Below are 19,151 nucleotides of genomic sequence, written 5' to 3'. Positions count from 1 at the left end.
ATCATCCCCCGGCACGAGTCCTCCAGAGAGTGCTGATGCCGGAAGCTCCTCCTCATATCGTATCTTAGTTCATTTTCTGGGTATCCAAGCTAGGCCTTGATCTTCTGCGTAGAAACAAAAAGACCCTTTGCCCACACTTTGACATGCCCTCTATACCACTGTGCAGAACTCATTGGAGGTCAGCACACAGGAACTGCTTTTTTTTTTTTTTTTTTTTTTTTTAATTAAGAGAAAGGAATATTATCAGCAAAGAGTACCTCCATAGCTGATCATCTGACACCCTTTAAGTGATCAACATTAAGGATATTTAAAGCATGCGTTGATCTTTGATTTACCAATAGTTTTATCCTGTTAAGGAGTAATCCCCCTTTTCTTTCTTTCTTTCTTTCTTTTTTTTTTTTTTTTTTTAAATTTTTAATCTACACTTACCTGAAGAATACTATGTTTACTATGCTCTCCCCTATATCAGGTCCCCCCTAACAACCACATTACGGTTATCCTCTCTGTGTTGTGCAGCCCACCCTCCCCTTTCTCCCTCCCCCCCATGCATGCTAATCTTAATACCCCCCTTCTTCTTCCCCCCCCTTATCCCTCCCTGCCCACCCATCCTCCCCAGTTCCTTTCCCTTTGGTACCTGTTAGTCCATTTTTGGGTTCTGTAATTCTGCTGCTGTTTTGTTCCTTCAGTTTTTCCTTTGTTCCTATACTCCTCAGATGAGTGAAATCATTTGGTATTTCTCTTTCTCCGCTTGGCTTATTTCACTGAGCATAATACTCTCCAGCTCCATCCATGTTGCTGCAAATGGTTGGATTTTTCCACTTCTTATGGCTGAGTAGTATTCCATTGTGTATATGTACCACATCTTCTTTATCCATTCATCTACAGATGGACATTTAGGTTGCTTCCAATTCTTGGCTATTGTAAATAGTGCTGCGATAAACATAGGAGTGCATCTGTCTTTCTCAAACTTGATTGCTGCGTTCTTAGGGTAAATTCCTAGGAGTGGAATTCCTGGGTCAAATGGTAGGTCTGTTTTGAGCATTTTGATGCACCTCCATACTGCTTTCCACAATGGTTGAACTAATTTACATTCCCACCAGCAGTGTAGGAGGGTTCCCCTTTCTCCACAGCCTCGCCAACATTTGTTGTTGTTTGTCTTTTGGATGGCAGCTATCCTTACTGGTGTGAGGTGATACCTCATTGTAGTTTTAATTTGCATTTCTCTGATAATTAGCGATGTGGAGCATCTTTTCATGTGTCTCTTGGCCATCTGTATTTCTTTTTTGGAGAACTGTCTGTTCAGTTCCTCTGCCCATTTTTTAATTGGGTTATTTGTTTTTTGTTTGTTGAGGCGTGTGAGCTCTTTATATATTCTGGACGTCAAGCCTTTATCAGATCTGTCATTTTCAAATATATTCTCCCATACTGTAGGGTTCCTTTTTGTTCTATTGATGGTGTCTTTCGCTGTACAGAAGCTTTTCAGCTTAATGTAGTCCCACTTGCTCATTTTTGCTGTTGTTTTCCTTGCCCGGGGAGATATGTTCAAGAAGAGATCACTCATGTTTATGTCTAAGAGGTTTTTGCCTATGTTTTTTTCCAAGAGTTTAATGGTTTCGTGATTTACATTCAGGTCTTTGATCCATTTTGAGTTTACCTTTGTATATGGGGTTAGACAATGGTCCAGTTTCATTCTCCTACATGTAGCTGTCCAGTTTTGCCAGCACCATCTGTTGAAGAGACTGTCATTTTGCCATTGTATGTCCATGGCTCCTTTATCAAATATTAATTGACCATATATGTTTGGGTTAATTTCTGGGGTCTCTAATCTGTTCCACTGGTCTGTGGCTCTGTTCTTGTGCCAGTACCAAATTGTCTTGATTACTATGGCTTTGTAGTAGAGCTTGAAGTTGGGGAGTGAGATCCCCCCTACTTTATTCTTCTTTTTCAGGATTGCTTTGGCTATTCGGGGTCTTTGGTGTTTCCATATGAATTTTTGAATTATTTGTTCCAATTCATTGAAGAATGTTGCTGGTAATTTGAGAGGGATTGCATCAAATTTGTATATTGCTTTCGGCAGGATGGCCATTTTGACGATATTAATTCTTCCTAGCCATGAGCATGGGATGAGTTTCCATTTATTAGTGTCCCCTTTAATTTCTCTTAAGAGTGACTTGTAGTTTTCAGAGTATAAGTCTTTCACTTCCTTGGTTAGGTTTATTCCTAGGTATTTTATTCTTTTTGATGCAATGGTGAATGGAATTGTTTTCCTGATTTCTCTTTCTATTGATTCGTTGTTAGTGTATAGGAAAGCTACAGATTTCTGTGTGTTGATTTTGTATCCTGCAACTTTGCTGTATTCCGATATCAGTTCTAGTAGTTTTGGAGTGGAGTCTTTAGGGTTTTTTATGTACAGTATCATATCATCTGCAAATAGTGACAGTTTAACTTCTTCTTTACCAATCTGGATTCCTTGTATTTCTTTGTTTTGTCTGATTGCCGTGGCTAGGACCTCCAGTACTATGTTAAATAACAGTGGGGAGAGTGGGCATCCCTGTCTGGTTCCCGATCTCAGTGGAAATGCTTTCAGCTTCTCGCTGTTCAGTATAATGCTGGCTGTGGGTTTATCATATATGGCCTTTATTATGTTGAGGTACTTGCCCTCTATTCCCATTTTGCTGAGAGTTTTTATCATGAATGGATGTTGAATTTTGTCAAATGCTTTTTCAGCATCTATGGAGATGATCATGTGGTTTTTGTCTTTCTTTTTGTTGATGTGGTGGATGATGTTGATGGATTTTCGAATGTTGTACCACCCTTGCATCCCTGGGATGAACCCCACTTGGTCATGGTGTATGATCCTTTTGATATACTGTTGAATTCTGTTTGCTAGTATTTTATTGAGTATTTTTGCATCTACATTCATCAGGGATATTGGTCTGTAATTTTCTTTTTTGGTGGGGTCTTTTCCTGGTTTTGGTATTAGGGTGATGTTGGCTTCATAGAATGAGTTTGGGAGTATTCCCTCTTCTTCTATTTTGTGGAACACTTTAAGGAGAATGGGTATTATGTCTTCTCTGTGTGTCTGATAAAATTCCGAGGTAAATCCGTCCGGCCCCGGGGTTTTGTTCTTGGGTAGTTTTTTGATTACTGTTTCAATTTCTTTGCTTGTAATTGGTTTGTTTAACTTTTGTGTTTCTTCCTTGGTCAGTCTTGGGAGGTTGTATTTTTCTAGGAAGTTGTCCATTTCTTCTAGGTTTTCCAGCTTGTTGGCATATAGGTTTTCATAGTAGTCTTTAATAATTCTTTGTATTTCTGTGGAGTCTGTCGTGATTTTTCCATTCTCATTTCTGATTATGTTGATTTGTGTTGACTCTCTTTTTCTCTTAATAAGTTGGGCTAGAGGCTTATCTATTTTGTTTATTTTCTCAAAGAACCAGCTCTTGGTTTCGTTGATTTTTGCTATTGTTTTATTCTTCTCAATTTTGTTTATTTCTTCTCTGATCTTTATTATGTCCCTCCTTCTGCTGACTTTAGGCCTCATTTGTTCTTCTTTTTCCAGTTTTAATAATTGTGATGTTAGACTATTCATTTGGGATTGTTCTTCCTTCTTCAAGTGTGCCTGGATTGCTATATACTTTCCTCTTAAGACTGCTTTCGCTGCATCCCACAGAAGTTGGGGCTTAGTGTTGTTGTTGTCATTTGTTTCTATATATTCCTTGATCTCTATTTTGATTTGTTCATTGATCCATTGATTATTTAGTAGCATGTTGTTAAGCCTCCATGTGTTTGTGAGCCTTTTTGTTTTCTTTGTAGAATTTATTTCTACTTTCATACCTTTGTGGTCTGAAAAATTGGTTGGTAGAATTTCAATATTGTGGAATTTACTGAGGCTCTTTTTGTGAGCTAGTATGTGGTCTATTCTGGAGAATGTTCCATGTGCACTTGAGAAGAATGTATATCCTGTTGCTTTTGGATGTAGAGTTCTATAGATGTCTATTAGGTCCATCTGTTCTAGTGTGTTGTTCAGTGCCTGTGTGTCTTTACTTATTTTCTGCCCGGTGGATCTATCCTTTGGGGTGAGTGGTGTGTTGAAGTCTCCTACAATGAATGCATTGCAGTCTATTTCCCTCTTTAGTTCTGTTAGTATTTGCTTCACATATGCTGGTGCTCCTGTATTGGGTGCATATATATTTAGAATGGTTATATCCTCTTGTTGGACTAAGCCCTTTATCATTATGTAGTGGCCTTCTTTATCTCTTGTTACTTTCTTTGTTTTGAAGTCTATTTTGTCTGATATTAGTACTGCAACCCCTGCTTTCTTCTCACTGTTGTTTGCCTGAAATATGTTTTTCCATCCCTTGACTTTTAGTCTATGCTTATCTTTGGGTTTAAGGTGAGTTTCTTGTAAGCAGCATATAGATGGGTCTTGCTTTTTTATCCATTCTATTACTCTATGTCTTTTGATTGGTGCATTAAGTCCATTTACATTTAGGGTGACTATTGAAAGATATGTACTTATTGCCATTGCAGGCTTTAGATTCGTGGTTACCAAAGGTTCAAGGTTAGCTTCTTTAGTATCTTACTGCCTAACTTAGCTCGCTTATTGAGCTGTTATATACACTGTCTGGAGATTCTTTTCTTCTCTCCCTTCTTATTCCTCCTCCTCCATTCTTCATATGTTGTGTGTTTTGTTCTGTGCTCTTTTTAGGGGTGCTCCCATCTAGAGCAGTCCCTGTAGGATGCCCTGTAAAGGTGGTTTGTGGGAAGCAAATTCCCTCAGCTTTTGCTTGTCTGGGAATTGTTTGATCCCACCATCATATTTAAATGATAGTCGTGCTGGATACAGTATCCTTGGTTCAAGGCCCTTCTGTTTCATTGCATTAAGTATATCATGCCATTCTCTTCTGGCCTGTAGGGTTTCTGTTGAGAAGTCTGATGTTAGCCTGATTGGTTTTCCTTTATAGGTGACCTTTTTCTCTCTAGCTGCCTTTAAAACTCTTTCCTTGTCCTTGATCCTTGCCATTTTAATTATTATGTGTCTTGGTGTTGTCCTCCTTGGATCCTTTCTGTTGGGGGTTCTGTATAATTCCATGGTCTGTTCGATTATTTCCTCCCCCAGTTTGGGGAAGTTTTCAGCAATTATTTCTTCAAAGACACTTTCTATCCCTTTTCCTCTTTCTTCCTCTTCTGGTATCCCTATAATACGAATGTTTTTCCTTTTGTATTGGTCACATATTTCTCTTAGTGTTGTTTCATTCCTGGAGATCCTTTTATCTCTCTCTATGTCAGCTTCTATACGTTCCTGTTCTCTGGCTTCTATTCCTTCAATGGCCTCTTGCATCTTATCCATTCTGCTTATAAATCCTTCCAGGGATTGTTTCACTTCTGTGATCTCTTTCCTGACATCTGTGATCTCCTTCCGGACTTCATCCCACTGCTCTTGCATTTTTCTCTGCATCTCATCCCACTGCTCTTGCATTTTTCTCTGCATCTCATCCCATTGCTCTTGCATTTTTCTCTGCATCTCTGTCAGCATGTTCATGATTTTTATTTTGAATTCTTTTTCAGGAGGACTAGTTAGGTCTGTCTCCTTCTCAGGTGTTGTCTCTGTGATCTTTGTCTGCCTGTAGTTTTGCCTTTTCATGGTGATAGAGATAGTTTGCAGAGCTGGTACAAGTGACCGCTGGAAGAGCTTCCCTTCTTGTTGGTTTGTAGCCTTTTCCTGGGAGAATAGCGACCTCTAGTGGCTTGTGCTGGGCAGCTGTGCGCAGACAGGGCTTCTGCTTCCCGCCCAGTTGCTTTGGGGTTTATCTCCGCTGTTGCTGTGGGCTTGGCCTGGCTGGGGCTGTTCCTCCAAAATGGTGGAGCCCCGTTGGAGGGGGAGCAGCCAGGAGACTATTTATCTCCGTAAGGGGTCTCTGTGCTCCCTGCTGCCCAGGGGGTTAGAGTGCCCAGAGATCCCCAGATTCCCTGCTTCTGGTCTAAGTGACCTGTCCTGCCCCTTTAAGATTTCCAAAAAGCACTCTCCAAACCAAAACAACAGCAGCAACAATGAGAGAGGGAACAGAAAGAAAGAGAAAAAAAAAGGAAAAAAAAGGAAAAAACAAGCGATTTTTTTTTTTTTTTTTTTTTGTCCTCAGGTGCCGGTCCCAGGCACCCGCTCACTGGTCCTGCTGCCCTGTCTCCCTAGCACCAGGGTCCCTGTCCTTTCAAGGCTTCCAAAAAGCACCCACCCACCGGTCCCGCAGGGAAGGAACGCTCAATATTCTTTGTCCTCAGGCACTGGTCCCACGCACCCGCTCACCAGTCCCGCCACCGTGCCTCCCTAGCACTGGGGTCCCCGTCCCTTCAAGGCTTCCAAAAAGCGCTCGCCAAAAAGAGAAAAAAAAAAAAGGGGAAAAACGCGCGACCTCCTCCGTCCTCCGGCGCCGGTCTCAGGCACCCGCCCCCAGGTCTCGCAGGGAGAAACGCGGGATATTCTTTGTCCTCCTGCGCCGTTCCCAGGCACCTCCTCACCGGTCCCGCCACCCTGCCTCCCCAGCAACGGGGGCCCGTCCCTTTAAGGCTTCCAAAAAGCGCTCGCCAAAAAAAAAAAAACAAAACCGCTCCGGTTTCTCTCCACCCGCCGGGAGCCGGGGGGAGGGGCGCTCGGGTCCCGCCGGGCCGGGGCTTGTATCTTACCCCCTTCACAAGGCGCTGGGTTCTTGCAGGTGTGGATGTGGTCTGGATGTTGTCCTGTGTCCTGTGGTCTCTATTTTAGGAAGATTTTTCTTTGTTATATTTTCATAGCTCTATGTGTTTTTGGGAGGAGATTTCCACTGCTCTACTCACGCCGCCATCTTGGCTCCGCCCCCGGTTTTGTTATTTTTTTTAAGTTACATAGGACAGTCCTTTATTTAAAGAGGGATACAATGACTCACGTTAGTATGTCTAGCTCTGGATGAGTATCCTAGGCCCTTTTGCCATATGGATAAAGACCTTCTCTACATCCTTGTGCCCTCTAGAGTCCAATTTGCTTTTTTCCTTCCTAAAATTTTTCTTTAAAGGAACCTAGAGCTGAACAGAACATTCCAGATGGTGTCTGACCAGTGTAAAGCACAGGGGAACAATTACTGCCTACAATGGACTCATTGTGCTGTTGATAATGGGAACCCTCTTCAGGTTTTTTTTTTTTAAGTTGCTGGCTCAAGTTAAACTTCTGCTTTTGTTTCAATCTCCCATACATTTTTCACATATGATGATACCAATTAAAGTCTTCCATATTTTGCACTTCTGAGAAGAATCCCACAATTTCCAGACTCAGAGTTCTAAATGGAGTATGTAATTAACATAGAAAACAACAGGTTTTATTGCCTTACTGGAGACCCAACAATTCTGATATTTAATCTTCCAACCCAGGTTCCTCTCTACTTTTTCCTTGTATTTTTCTTATTATCACAACTATGATTCTCTGTTTCAATTATTATTTGGTGGGCCCAGTGTTTGGTGTAATTTGTTTGATGCCATTTCCATATCATTGTAGTGAAGCTCCATACAGAAAAGAACTTGTTTGCTGATGTCTTTGGCATTCAACATATTGCTTGGCCACTGGTGATGATCAATACATTTTTATTGAATAAATAATTCTCTCTCCATTTTTCTTTGCCATCTGTGTTGGGTGGGTCTTCTGGGAAGCTGACACTGACATGGAGTTAGGAGTGTAAGCAATTTATTGGAGTAACATCTGTCAAAGGTAACAGCAAGAGGAAACAGAATGGGGCGAAGAGCCTCCAGAAGTCTTGCCCAACCCAATGAGGGGCTCTAGAGCAAAGGCTGCACATTTGAAGAGTACTGCGTTGGGAAGAAATAGCCAGACTCCAGTATCCCAAACTTTTGGTTGCAAAGATTGTGGTTTGGTCATCTTTTCTGACATGTAATAAGCATAAGTGAATATTTACTAAATGAAACAGCAATACATTGGGATTCACTATGTTCCCTTCCTCCTGCTCAGAAAAGAAATATATACTTAAAGAGAGGATACATTTCTGGTAGTGTATTCATTAGAACTCATCATTAAGAGCAACAGAAATATCTAGTTAGTATATGAGAACAAAAGGTGGGGATATATTTTAAGGAGAAAGAGATGACTTACAGGTCCTGAAAGCAGCATGAGGCTAGGCTCACATATTCTGGAAAGCCTTCTGGAACCCAGGCAGTATTTCCTCTCCACATGAAGCCTGAGCTTCTCTCTTTAGGTGATTAATTTCATTTGTCCACTTCTCTTGTCTTCAGAGGGGAGTGGTCATCCAAAAGCTTCTGAGTTTATAGTATATGGTTACAACAGAAACTAATGAGCTGCTTCTCAGTTCTAAATACCAATACCAATGAGAAGATATTTATCATGCTCCTAGATCGTGATCATCATCCTGAATCATGTTTTTAATCCAGTTCACCCCCAGCCATGGCTCAGGGGTTGAAGAGGGATGGGAGGTGATGTGGTAAAATCATACAGTACAAACATGGCTGGTGAGTCTATCTCATGCTTGTACTGGGAGAGCAGTTCTAAGGGAGGGAAGAATGAGTTTCTGGACCATTGGAGATGGGGTACAAAGAGATGTTATGGTGATTGCATTCCTGGAAATCTTAAAGAAGAGGAAGCTTAATGACGTAGTTTAGGTATTCTATTAAAGCATTTATTTCAGTTCCATGACTCCAGGGATCACACACTTCCTTTTGTGAAGGGTAAGTTCTTTCCAGTGTCATCTAAGAACATCTCCAGAATCAAATTAGTTTTTGGACCAAACAGATAAACGAACGTAGGCATCAAGGTGAAAGAACTGAACCTCTCAGAAATCACTCCAGAAAGCTGATGATAATAGGGCATGGAAGTTAGTATCCATATAAATAACTCATATAATTAAAGTTCCTTCAGTTAGGAGGGAAAATTATTTGGTGAATTTAACAGAGTCATTATTTTAATTAAATCTGTTCATTAAAGAGCATTCTGGGTATGTTTTTTTTCTGAGCTGCAAAACAAAATAGAGCAAATAATAAATTCTTATACATGTAAAATTCACTCTGTGGTCCCAACAAATACTTTGGGCTGTTGGATCTCAGCATCAATAGTTCAGTAATTCTCTCACACATTCATTTATTGTTTCATTTAACAAACACACCTGGAGTGCCTCTACTATGTCAGGCTCTGTGTTAGGTTTGGGAGATACAAAGGTAAATCACATAGTTCCTTCCTTAAGATACCAATATAATGCAGAGATAGTCACATAGATAGATAATTACAAGACACTGAACTACAATTAACCTAATGGTGCTGAGAGAGTTCAGAGGAGGCAAGAATGAAGAGAAACCTGAAGGTTGCCAAACCTGGATCTCTGAGATTCTAGGTGGAAGTACTGCATTATCTATCTCAGATCCAAAGTACTGTTTTCAGCAGGAGGCACTTCTTCTCTCTCGGTTAATTTTTCATTGTTGTATTTCGTGTTTCAGGAAAGTTGCAAGTCTATTTTTTTTTTAAATTGATTCTGTAACAAATAACCACAAACTTAACGGCTTAAAACAACATCCTTTATTATCTCAGTTTTAGTAGGTCAGAAGTACAGAATGACATGACTACAATCTCTGCTTAGGGTCTCACAAGGCTAAAATCAAGGTGTCAGCCAGGGCTGAAGTTCTCAGCCTCTTCAGGCCCAGGATCTTCTTCTAAGCTCACTGATTGTAGGCAAGTTCAGTTCCATGTGTTTGTAGGACTGATGTTCCAATTTCCTTGACACAGGCCTCCCTTCATCTTCAAGCCAACAACAGCACATATAATCTTTCTCATATTTTGAATATCTTAGATTTCCTCTTCTGTTTAAAAGGATCATGTAATTTCCCTATCTTAAGGTCCAGTGATTAGTAAAATTTATTACATTGGTGAAGTCCCTTTCGTTGTGTAACATAACATGGGTACAATACCACAAAGAGAAAAGGTCATAGGGCCAAAATTCTGTCTTCTATTCCTGATATATGTACATCACTGCTCTCTCTTTGCTGGTTGATTTCTTTCAAATCACTACAAAAAGTGACCAGTGCCTTGAAGACTAAACTCAAAAGCAATGATTAAAGAAATGAAGATTTCTCGGCACTCAGTGAGATAATCAAAGCCACTTAGTCCTAATTTGTGGTTTGTTTTCATTCAAACTTTCCAGCATATCCTAAGGTAGTCAGTGAAGATAGAGGCTGGTAACTGAGCTGGTTGATATTTATTGAGCACTTACCATGAATCAGGCACATAAACTCATGCAGTCCTCACAATACTCTAATGAAGAAGGATTATTATTCTGATTACTTAATAGAGAAAGCAATTAAGGTACAAAGACTTTAAATAGCTTGCTCAAGTCAGTAGAGCCAGGACAGGGAATCCTGGGATGTGACTCCAAGGCTACGTGTCATGAGAGCCAAAGTTTCTTGCCACTACCAAATGCTGTGTCTCCCGGTAACCAGAGAGGGACTTGCCTTTGTATAAAAATGAGCTGAGAAAGGAAGGAGAGATGGAGAAGGGAAAGAAATATTATGTGTCAAATACAACCAAGTACTCTTCATACATACTATCTCATGGAATTCTCAGAAATATCCTATTTGGTGATATCTTCTCCATTTACTAAGAAGCAAACTGAAGCTCAATCAGGTTGTGATTTTGCCAAGCTCTTAGAATTTGTCAGTGGTAAAGCCAGAGAACCACAGGTAAATCCAAAGTTTGTAGTCCTTCAGTCTACCCTACCAACCCTACAATTGATGCAATGACTCCAAAGTTAAAAGCAAAAGTTTTGCCTTCCAGGAGCAAGAAATGAAAAGAGAAGTATGCCATGTGCTGAAGATTTTAAAAATCTGCTCAGCCCCCATATCCTACCCAATTTCAGTTCCATGTCTCCTATTCTCTTCCACACCATATTTTGGCAAACTTAAAACATACACAAAGGGATTAAAAGTTCAGTTTTGACTTTAAAATAAGTTTTACAAAATTGAAAAAAACATTCACCAGTTATCACAGCATGCACTGATTTACATGAAACTCTACGTCACTGAGTGCAGCAATGTTTACTGCCCTGACGTTTCTTGTTTCTGTTTGTTGAATGAGCTGAACTAAGAAGGATATATTAAAATCTGTTTTATTTTTTCTTTCCACTGCTGTCATCAAAACATTCTACTAGATTTTTCTTTTTCCTGTTCTCTCAGGTAAATTCTATAGCTTTTCTGGCTACTTCTCGATATTAACAGAACAGCATCATTTTCAAATATTAAAAATCAATCTAAAACAACATCCAGTCTCTCATCCAATTTCAGGCTCCTTTCTTCTCTAGTTTGGCATCACCCAAGAATTCTATAGATTAAAAATGCACATAGCCCACTTCTTCACTATTCTGATATCCCATTCTTCATCTTCTCACCTCAGCCATTATGTGGTAGCAAAGTTAAAGAGCTATGCTGGCTGATTCATGGGTCAACCATTTTTTGCCTAATAGTCCCTCTCCTAGCAAAAAGGTCAGGCAGCATTTCTCACTCATGCTGTGAAAAACTACAGCCTAATTCCAGGAACTTCTCTAAGAGTTCAGATTCTCCAGCTCAACTTGCAAAGAAAGGAAGTAGACTTAATGTAGACAAAATAGTAACATACATCACAAAGAATTACAGTATCTATACCTCATCCAAAGACCTGTACTCTTCATGTAAAGAGCAAGTTTCATCTTTGTAACCATGAGATCCTTGTGAAGGTAACCAAAGCAGAGAGAAAAAGTGACTTGCTTCATGACCCCAGGCAAAGTGAGCCTTTCAGCAGTTCATAAAACTTAATCCCTCTCAATCTTTGGCTTTAGATGCTTCCTAACCATTAGCTATCTTCATTTAAGGCCTCTCAGAGCTGCCTATGATGATTTTGTTCAATTAAGCATTGTATATGACTGGTGAATATTGTTTTGTGTTCCATTAAACTGCTTTACGTTTATACTTAATGATACTCAAGCCAGGGACACATGTTGTCATACTATGGTTTAGGCAGCAAATTGTATAGCCTTATGAGGCTTGCATCCTCCCTTACTCTTGAATAGTATGCCATGGTTTACAAAACATTCTCACACACACATTTTCTCATTGACTCCCCTGTGAGACACATACTATTATAAGGATGTGGGGAAAGAATAAGAAAGAAGATTCCAGATGTTCACTGTGTATTTACATGTGTTGACAAATGACTGTTTCTGAATTCATAGCTGTATGTAGTCCGTCTCAAATTCTATTATGTTTTATAAGTAACATGGATTCTGCTGTCATTGCCCCACTTACTGTAAAGAGAAATTAATGGAGCTCATTCCACTTTCCAGACTGGAAAAACTTCTCAAATTCAGGTATATATGGGAGAGTGTGTGATCTTTGTTAATAAAAATTGCTTTGGTAACCAATGACCTAGCTTGAGTATATTTTTGTAGTTAAGATAGGGAATGTGTATGTGGGAGTTTATAATTCCCACCTCTCCAAATTATAATTAAAAACTTTAATTGTAATTTGTTTCCCTAAATAGAGCATAAGTTCCTTGGGGATAGTCCTTGGACACTCCGTGAATGAACACCTGTTGACTGGTTGGCAGCATCACTTTGCATTCCACATTGGCACTTTTTCAGTGTGTTAACTGCAGTACAAAATGCATTTCCCAATTTGGGCTGAATGCTGAACAATAAAAAGATACAAAGGTAAAAACAAGTACGGCAATAGAAGGAATGTATTACCATTCAGAAAGACCAGGCTCTTATTCAAAAATCTTCAAACCAAATTAATTTCTTACTGTTTTTTTTCTACCATGAAAGGGACAATTGTTTTAGCACACTGGGATTGATGCTGTGTTTAATATGTTTAAGTTATATAGAGTATGGGTGGCCCTTTCATTTTGTTAATGCCAGATGTAATTTTTGTAATGAAACTTTATTTAAAAACACATGCAAATTGTGAAATAGGAATTCTCCCCTTTGGTCTTTTTTTCTTATTTAAGTGCCTCTGAAATTGTCCTCTTCCAAATCAGTGGATTTGTGAATTTTGCCCATCATCCATAAGATAGCAACAAGAATTTGTGGCCAGATTTGTAAACAATTCCACAACTGGTTTACAACAATCATCTCTATTTTTGACGCAGGCATTGTTTCTTATTTATCTATAGCCCCTGGAGCACCAAGCCCATAGTAAATATATAACAAAATGCTTGAAAGATGAATACTTATGGAAGGAGTGGACGGAAGGTTGGAGTTTGTATCCAGTATCTTATCACTGGTGGCCATTTCCATTGTAGTAACAGTAACATTTCTAAGGGCAAGGGAATAACTCTGCAAGATGTCCATGAGACAAACCATTTTGCCCAAATGCCCATTATTTATATAACACCTTCTGTGCTACTCTACACTCTTTATATCATCTTTACCATTGGTGATCTTACTTAATTTTTGATGAACACATTTTTTTATCCTAAATATATTTACAAAGGAAGCAAAAACAATCCCAATATAAATCAGAAAAGTGGATGCCAACAGGAAGCGGAGATTGACTGGAATCTTCTAAGGAGGTGATATTTTCTACATCTCAATGTGGTATATATATATATATTTGTTATTACTCATGGAGTTGTATGTTTAAGAACTGTGCTGATTATGTAACTTTTTCTTCAACTAAAAATATATTTAAATAAAATAAATAAATCAAGTAACTTCAAAGATATTCATAATTAAAACAAAATAGTGTTACGAAATTCGAGATAGGCACTATTCCTCATAGAGGGCTATAAGCTTAAAGCCTGCTCTCTTTTTAAAATAGAGAATAAGTGTTTAAAGAAGTATAAAGAATGCTAGTGTCTATATCTTTTCCTTTCCCCTTTGTCTCTTACTACCTGTGCAGAGGCGAACCTCAGCACAGGGCAGGTCCATTTGCACAGAGGGTGGCGGCCTAGTAGTATCAGAAGATTGGCTACATCCAGGCTACATTTATAGATAAATATATATATTAAGAAAATAAGAGTCATACTTCTCACTATTGGAGAGTAACAAATATGGAAAAAGATAAAGGTAGAATAAACCCAGCTGGCATTGGATTAGAATTGGAAGCAGCAGGGTGAGCTCATAGTTCTCATTACAGACAGACATAGAAATAAATATAGATGTAAATGTGTGTGTAGTTCCTAGCTATCTGCTGAAAGGGCGTGGGAGTAGTGGCATCGTACTTGTAATCACTACCTGTGCTCATATTTTGATTTCAAATACAAAAATGAGCCAGGGCTCCTTGAAGAAATTACTGAATGCAGGGCTGGAGCTAGGAGAGAACATGATAAGCCTGGAACTTCTTTGGTAACAGAAAGTAAGGAAATGCTTAAAGGATGAGGGCATACCAAAAGAACACAGAAGTCAGCTTGAGGGTACTCCAACTGGCCAAATAAAGGGAAATTGCAACATTAAAATAAATGATATAATAACAAATTTAACTCATTGATTAAGCTAGTATTCCACTGATAGAAATAAATAAATGACTAAATAGATTGGGAGAAGAGAAAGTTCTTCCTTATGGTAGTAAATCTCCAATTAAATGTATTTGGAAATCACCATTTAGCAATAAGCATAGTAATAATTAACTCAGGTAAGAAATCTCAATAACATACTAAAATTAGTAGGTGAAAGTGAGATAAGGTATGAGATTTTTGCATAGTTTCAAAGTACCTCCCTACAAAATATTTGTTAATGGAACAAAAGTAGAGAAACCTGGTAGACACCATCTTGATCAAGTAATCAAAACAAACAACCTAGTAATGGGACAAATAGACATCACGTGCATCTGGCAAGATACAATAAAAAAAATATAGTGTGATAGTCCAACCCAAAATACATAACCTGAGTATAATCATGAGGAAACACAGGACCAACTTGAAAGGCATTGTAAAAAACAAGTGGCTTATCTTCAAAAATGCCAAGATCATGAAAGCTAAGTAAGTTACGGATGCAAGAGAAGGACAATCTTTAAATTCTGCTTAGAGATGTCAGGGAAGGCTTACTAAAGGAGATGACTCACATGGAGTCTTGTAAAATGAAGCTGTCACATATGCCGGAGAGAAAATCATTTTAGGAATAGGAGAGAGCAGTTTCAAAAGGGTAGAGTCCTGGCTACTGTAGTGAATTGGGTGTACCTAGAGCATAGAGAGGTGGTAGATAAGGTGGGACCAAATTATGATGGGTCATTTCCTCTGCCTTCTTCTGCAGTGTTAGGTGTATGTGCAGTTTGAGGAATCGAAAAAGGCATCTGAGTTGATGTCTTAGTCCTGGCCCTCTGAGAAGCAGATGCCAAGGCACTATTAAGTGTGCAAGGAGTTTATTAAGAGAAATACCTGCATGAAAGGAAACAGGGAGAAAGTTGAAGAAGTCTGAAGAACCATCAGATTGTGTTGAAATATGACCCTGAGTGAAGGAGTGAGGAAGTTAAGTTGGATGGGAGGTTTAGTAAAGCCATTTGTGAGTCAGTGTGCCAATGTTGGCTGTCAAATTACTCCCACTTTTCCCAGGAACACGTCTACATTAATATTCCTACCTCTCTCAATTATTGGTGGGATGCAGCCCAAGGCAGACATGGCCTTGCTGCAAATGCAGGGACCTTGCAGCAGTTTGGACCCTTAGTCAGTTGTGCTCCCTGCAGGAGGCAGCAAGGTACATTCTTCTGACCCTCACATTTGAGTTTTGGGTGAAAATAACTTAATTGGCAGAGAGTTGAAGAATATTCCAGGAAGAGGTGTGAAGGAGCTTAAACTCAAGCATTTACAACTTTACTTTTCTTCTTCTTTTTTTATATTACAGAATTGATGACTATATTCTCTTTTTAAATGACCAGTTTTTTTTATAGTTACAAAGGAGTCAGGCATTTTTGAGCCACAAGCTATAAGCACAGTTATCTATCTGTTAATATACATGGACAACTAATCTTGAAGAGTCTACCAACTTGCTTTGGCTTCTTAATGTGGTTAGTTATTAGTTAGATCTCCTGTTTTTCACCTTTAATCCATCTGTGGAGGCAAAGTTCACCATCACATAGCTGTGTTTTCCCTGGAATTATTTTGACCCATCATGGTAACACAAGTTGTTTTGCAATGAACAGAAGCTGGTTAGTAAATGCATATACCTTTCATAACAAAATAGGGGAAATACATTTTATTTATATTTGGTAGAAAAACACTTTTTTTCCTCAAATACTAGGTTCATGTTTTGGGGAAAAGATGGTAATGAATAGCAAAAGGGATCCTCGATTTTGAGAAGACTAGTAAACAACTGAAATCAACTGATCATGCTGAGGTCCTGTGGAGTTTGAAGACTATAAATCCGTAAGACAATTTCAAGTTACTTTTGCCTGTTCTTAATAGCAAATTTCCTAATCCTGTTAAAGAAAGGATATGATCTTTCTAGACTCATTTTATCAGGTTGGAGTCCCCTTATTCTTTATCAAGTGCCTGAAAAGTTCTCCAAATTGCCTAAGTACCAACCATAAAATATGACTCATTACATTTTTTTCAGTGAGTAATGCAATTAACACTGTAATAGTGCAGCCACTATTAAAAAAAATTCTTACTAACATTTATTAACACCCAGCATGGAGGGTTTTTTTAACTCAGAAAAAGATTCAAGATGCCTGTTATAGCTTATAACTGTACAATGTGCCCTTTCCTCAAAGGATGATATATCTGTTCCAAATGATGCCATTTAAAAACACAACAGAGAACTTCACTGGGTAAAAAATTGGTGCTTGGGGGAACTTTTTCATTCAGCAGCAAGAAAACTGTTCCAAAAATGAAATGCGTACAAGAAAGAACTTAACTGAAGAATCATGTCAAAGATGCATCTGTTAAATAGCTGCTGTTTATGAGCTATAGTTTTGGCATTTGGTCTTCGCAACTATTCAGGTAAATGCTCTATAATACCTGGATAATGAAATTTTTTTTAAGTGGTGAAGGAGATGGGGAGGGTTGGTTCCCCCCTTCAACCTCCTTTTAAAAAATAATCACTTGCTTTAAATATCTTTCATTACAAGCATTACTCCTGGCTCTCATATGCTGTGGCTACCTGTTTCTGATCAGGAATGCATGCATTGACTTACCCAGAATATACACTTACATTTTAATGCTGGTCTGAAGGGCAACTGGTGAGGTCCACCTGAAGTAGTTTTAGAAGGGACGGTAATAAGAGTTTGCTTGATTTTGGATGTGGGTACAAAGATCTGTTTTGGTTATTTTATTTCTAAGGCCATTTTGTGGTCACACCAAATCCACTGGTGCTTCAGAAAAGATAACAGAGAAGTGTCTTCTTTGTGGCCAGGGTCACTGTATCACACAACTCAAGGGGACATAGGTTGCATCTTCCTCCATGTGTGATGCAGTTTAACAGAAGAGAAGAAATAATAATTCATTTACTTCCAGATAGTTATTATAGCGGAGAGGATTTTTTTAAAGGTGAAAAACTGATTGCTGCTATAACAAAGCCAGATATACAGAAAGACTAGCATCTATTCTGGGTTTCAAACTGTGCTGTCCAATATGGTAGCCACTAGGCACATGTAGCTATTGAGTTCTAGAAACATAGATAGTCCAAACTGTGATGCACTCTAAGTGTAAAATACAAACTAGGTCTAAAAGACTTAGTATAAAAAAATGTAAAATGTCTTATATTTTTATAGTGATCATATATTGAAATATATTAGATATATTATTACATTATTAGATGTTGTTGAGTAAAATGATGAATTAATAGTTGTTGCCAGTTTTCTACACATCTCAGAATAAAAGATAAGCTATGAAACAAACACAGTTTAAAAGATTAACATTTAATGGAAGGCTAACTGAAAGGCTAGAGCTATGTAGTTTTGACAAGTTGACCAGATTCAGCATTTGACCTTGGTTCAGTGTTTACAAATTGAACTAACCTGTGGAGCGAGTGCACTAAGACTGCAGCCTCGGTACACTTCTCCCAGGCCTCAGCAGTGCTGATTCAGTTCAGCACCATTCGTTTGCAACTGAAGGAAACACACTTTTAAGTTAGAGAAATACAAGCAGTCTTAGATCTGGGGGTCATCAAGAAACGTTTGATACTTTAAAGGTTAATTGACACTTCAAAGGGATTTTGAAATTCAATAGCTTTCTCTAGCAGCTGACGTTTATTCTCTGGTTGTAAGGCAAATTTCTTCAAAGAAACAATGATAGATTCTAGAATAACTAGATAGATTTAACACTCGTTACAGGTGTCTTTTTTTTCTCCCTTACCCTTCTCCATCCCATGAAAAAATACATGTATGCACACCATAGGAAATAGGAACACTAGCTGGCTGGCTCTTTAACATAGTTTTCTTTATCATCAAAGGAATTTCTGTGTGAAAACAGTAATTTTATAGATACAGAGGTAGGTGTAGTGCCATTAAAAAGAGAAAAACAATCATAAAGAATATGTGTAAATCTAAGAAGAGAACATATCGTTTTTTCCTTACCATATCAGCAACGGGCAGGAATGTAAGATGTTTGCCAATAGTCAAGTGAAAGTTCTGTGACTTGGATATTCTCTTTCTGATGTACATTTTCACATCTGGTTAGAAAGACTAATACAAAGATATATCATATCTATTTAGATAAGTTTGAGGAGCATATTATATTGCTTAGAAATTAGGACATAAGTTGTATAACTTTGTATATAAAACAATTTCACCAAGGTTTATTAAGATCATGAAAATCATATTTAGGTGAAAATCATATTTAGGTGAATTAGTATGAGAGAATAGTTAAAGAACACACGATAAGGAATTATTAAACATTCAGGTGAAAGAATTCCTAAAAGTCATCTATTATAAACCTGTACTGGTTTAGTTGTAAACAACAGAAATCCAACCTAAAGTGACTCATCAAAAAATAAATAAATAAATAAAAAGGGAGGGATGAAAGAGGGAAGGAATTTTGCAGCTTATCAAATCCAAGAATGGGTTACACAAACAAATCATGGAAAGGACAAGGATACAGTTAGGTTTTCAAAACAACTGAGATCAGGAGTGTGTATGCTCCCAGGAGTGGCTCTCCAACTCCTGTCATTTCTATTCTCTCTGCCAGTTAGAACCACTCTTTTTATATGGTG

General features: G+C 38.4%; 1 protein-coding gene across 2 annotated transcripts in view; it reads right to left on the bottom strand.

The window, feature by feature from the left end:
- Positions 1-6,572: 6,572 nt before the first annotated feature.
- METTL15 (methyltransferase 15, mitochondrial 12S rRNA N4-cytidine) overlaps positions 6,573-19,151 on the bottom strand; it is a 200,816-nt gene continuing 188,237 nt past the window's right edge. The window contains exon 6 of one of the 2 annotated variants that reach the window (XM_073216352.1): positions 6,573-10,508. In XM_073216352.1, the coding sequence (XP_073072453.1) occupies positions 10,418-10,508 (91 nt within the window). In that variant the 3' untranslated portion in view covers positions 6,573-10,417. The remainder of the gene's footprint in view (positions 10,509-19,151) is intronic. The other variant, XM_037012116.2, reaches the window with a different exon arrangement.

Source organism: Manis javanica, chromosome 11, assembly GCF_040802235.1.
Source record: "Manis javanica isolate MJ-LG chromosome 11, MJ_LKY, whole genome shotgun sequence".
NCBI classification, from domain to species: domain Eukaryota; kingdom Metazoa; phylum Chordata; class Mammalia; order Pholidota; family Manidae; genus Manis; species Manis javanica.
Note: the sequence above shows the minus strand (reverse complement) of the source record. Positions and strands in the feature narration are given on the sequence as shown.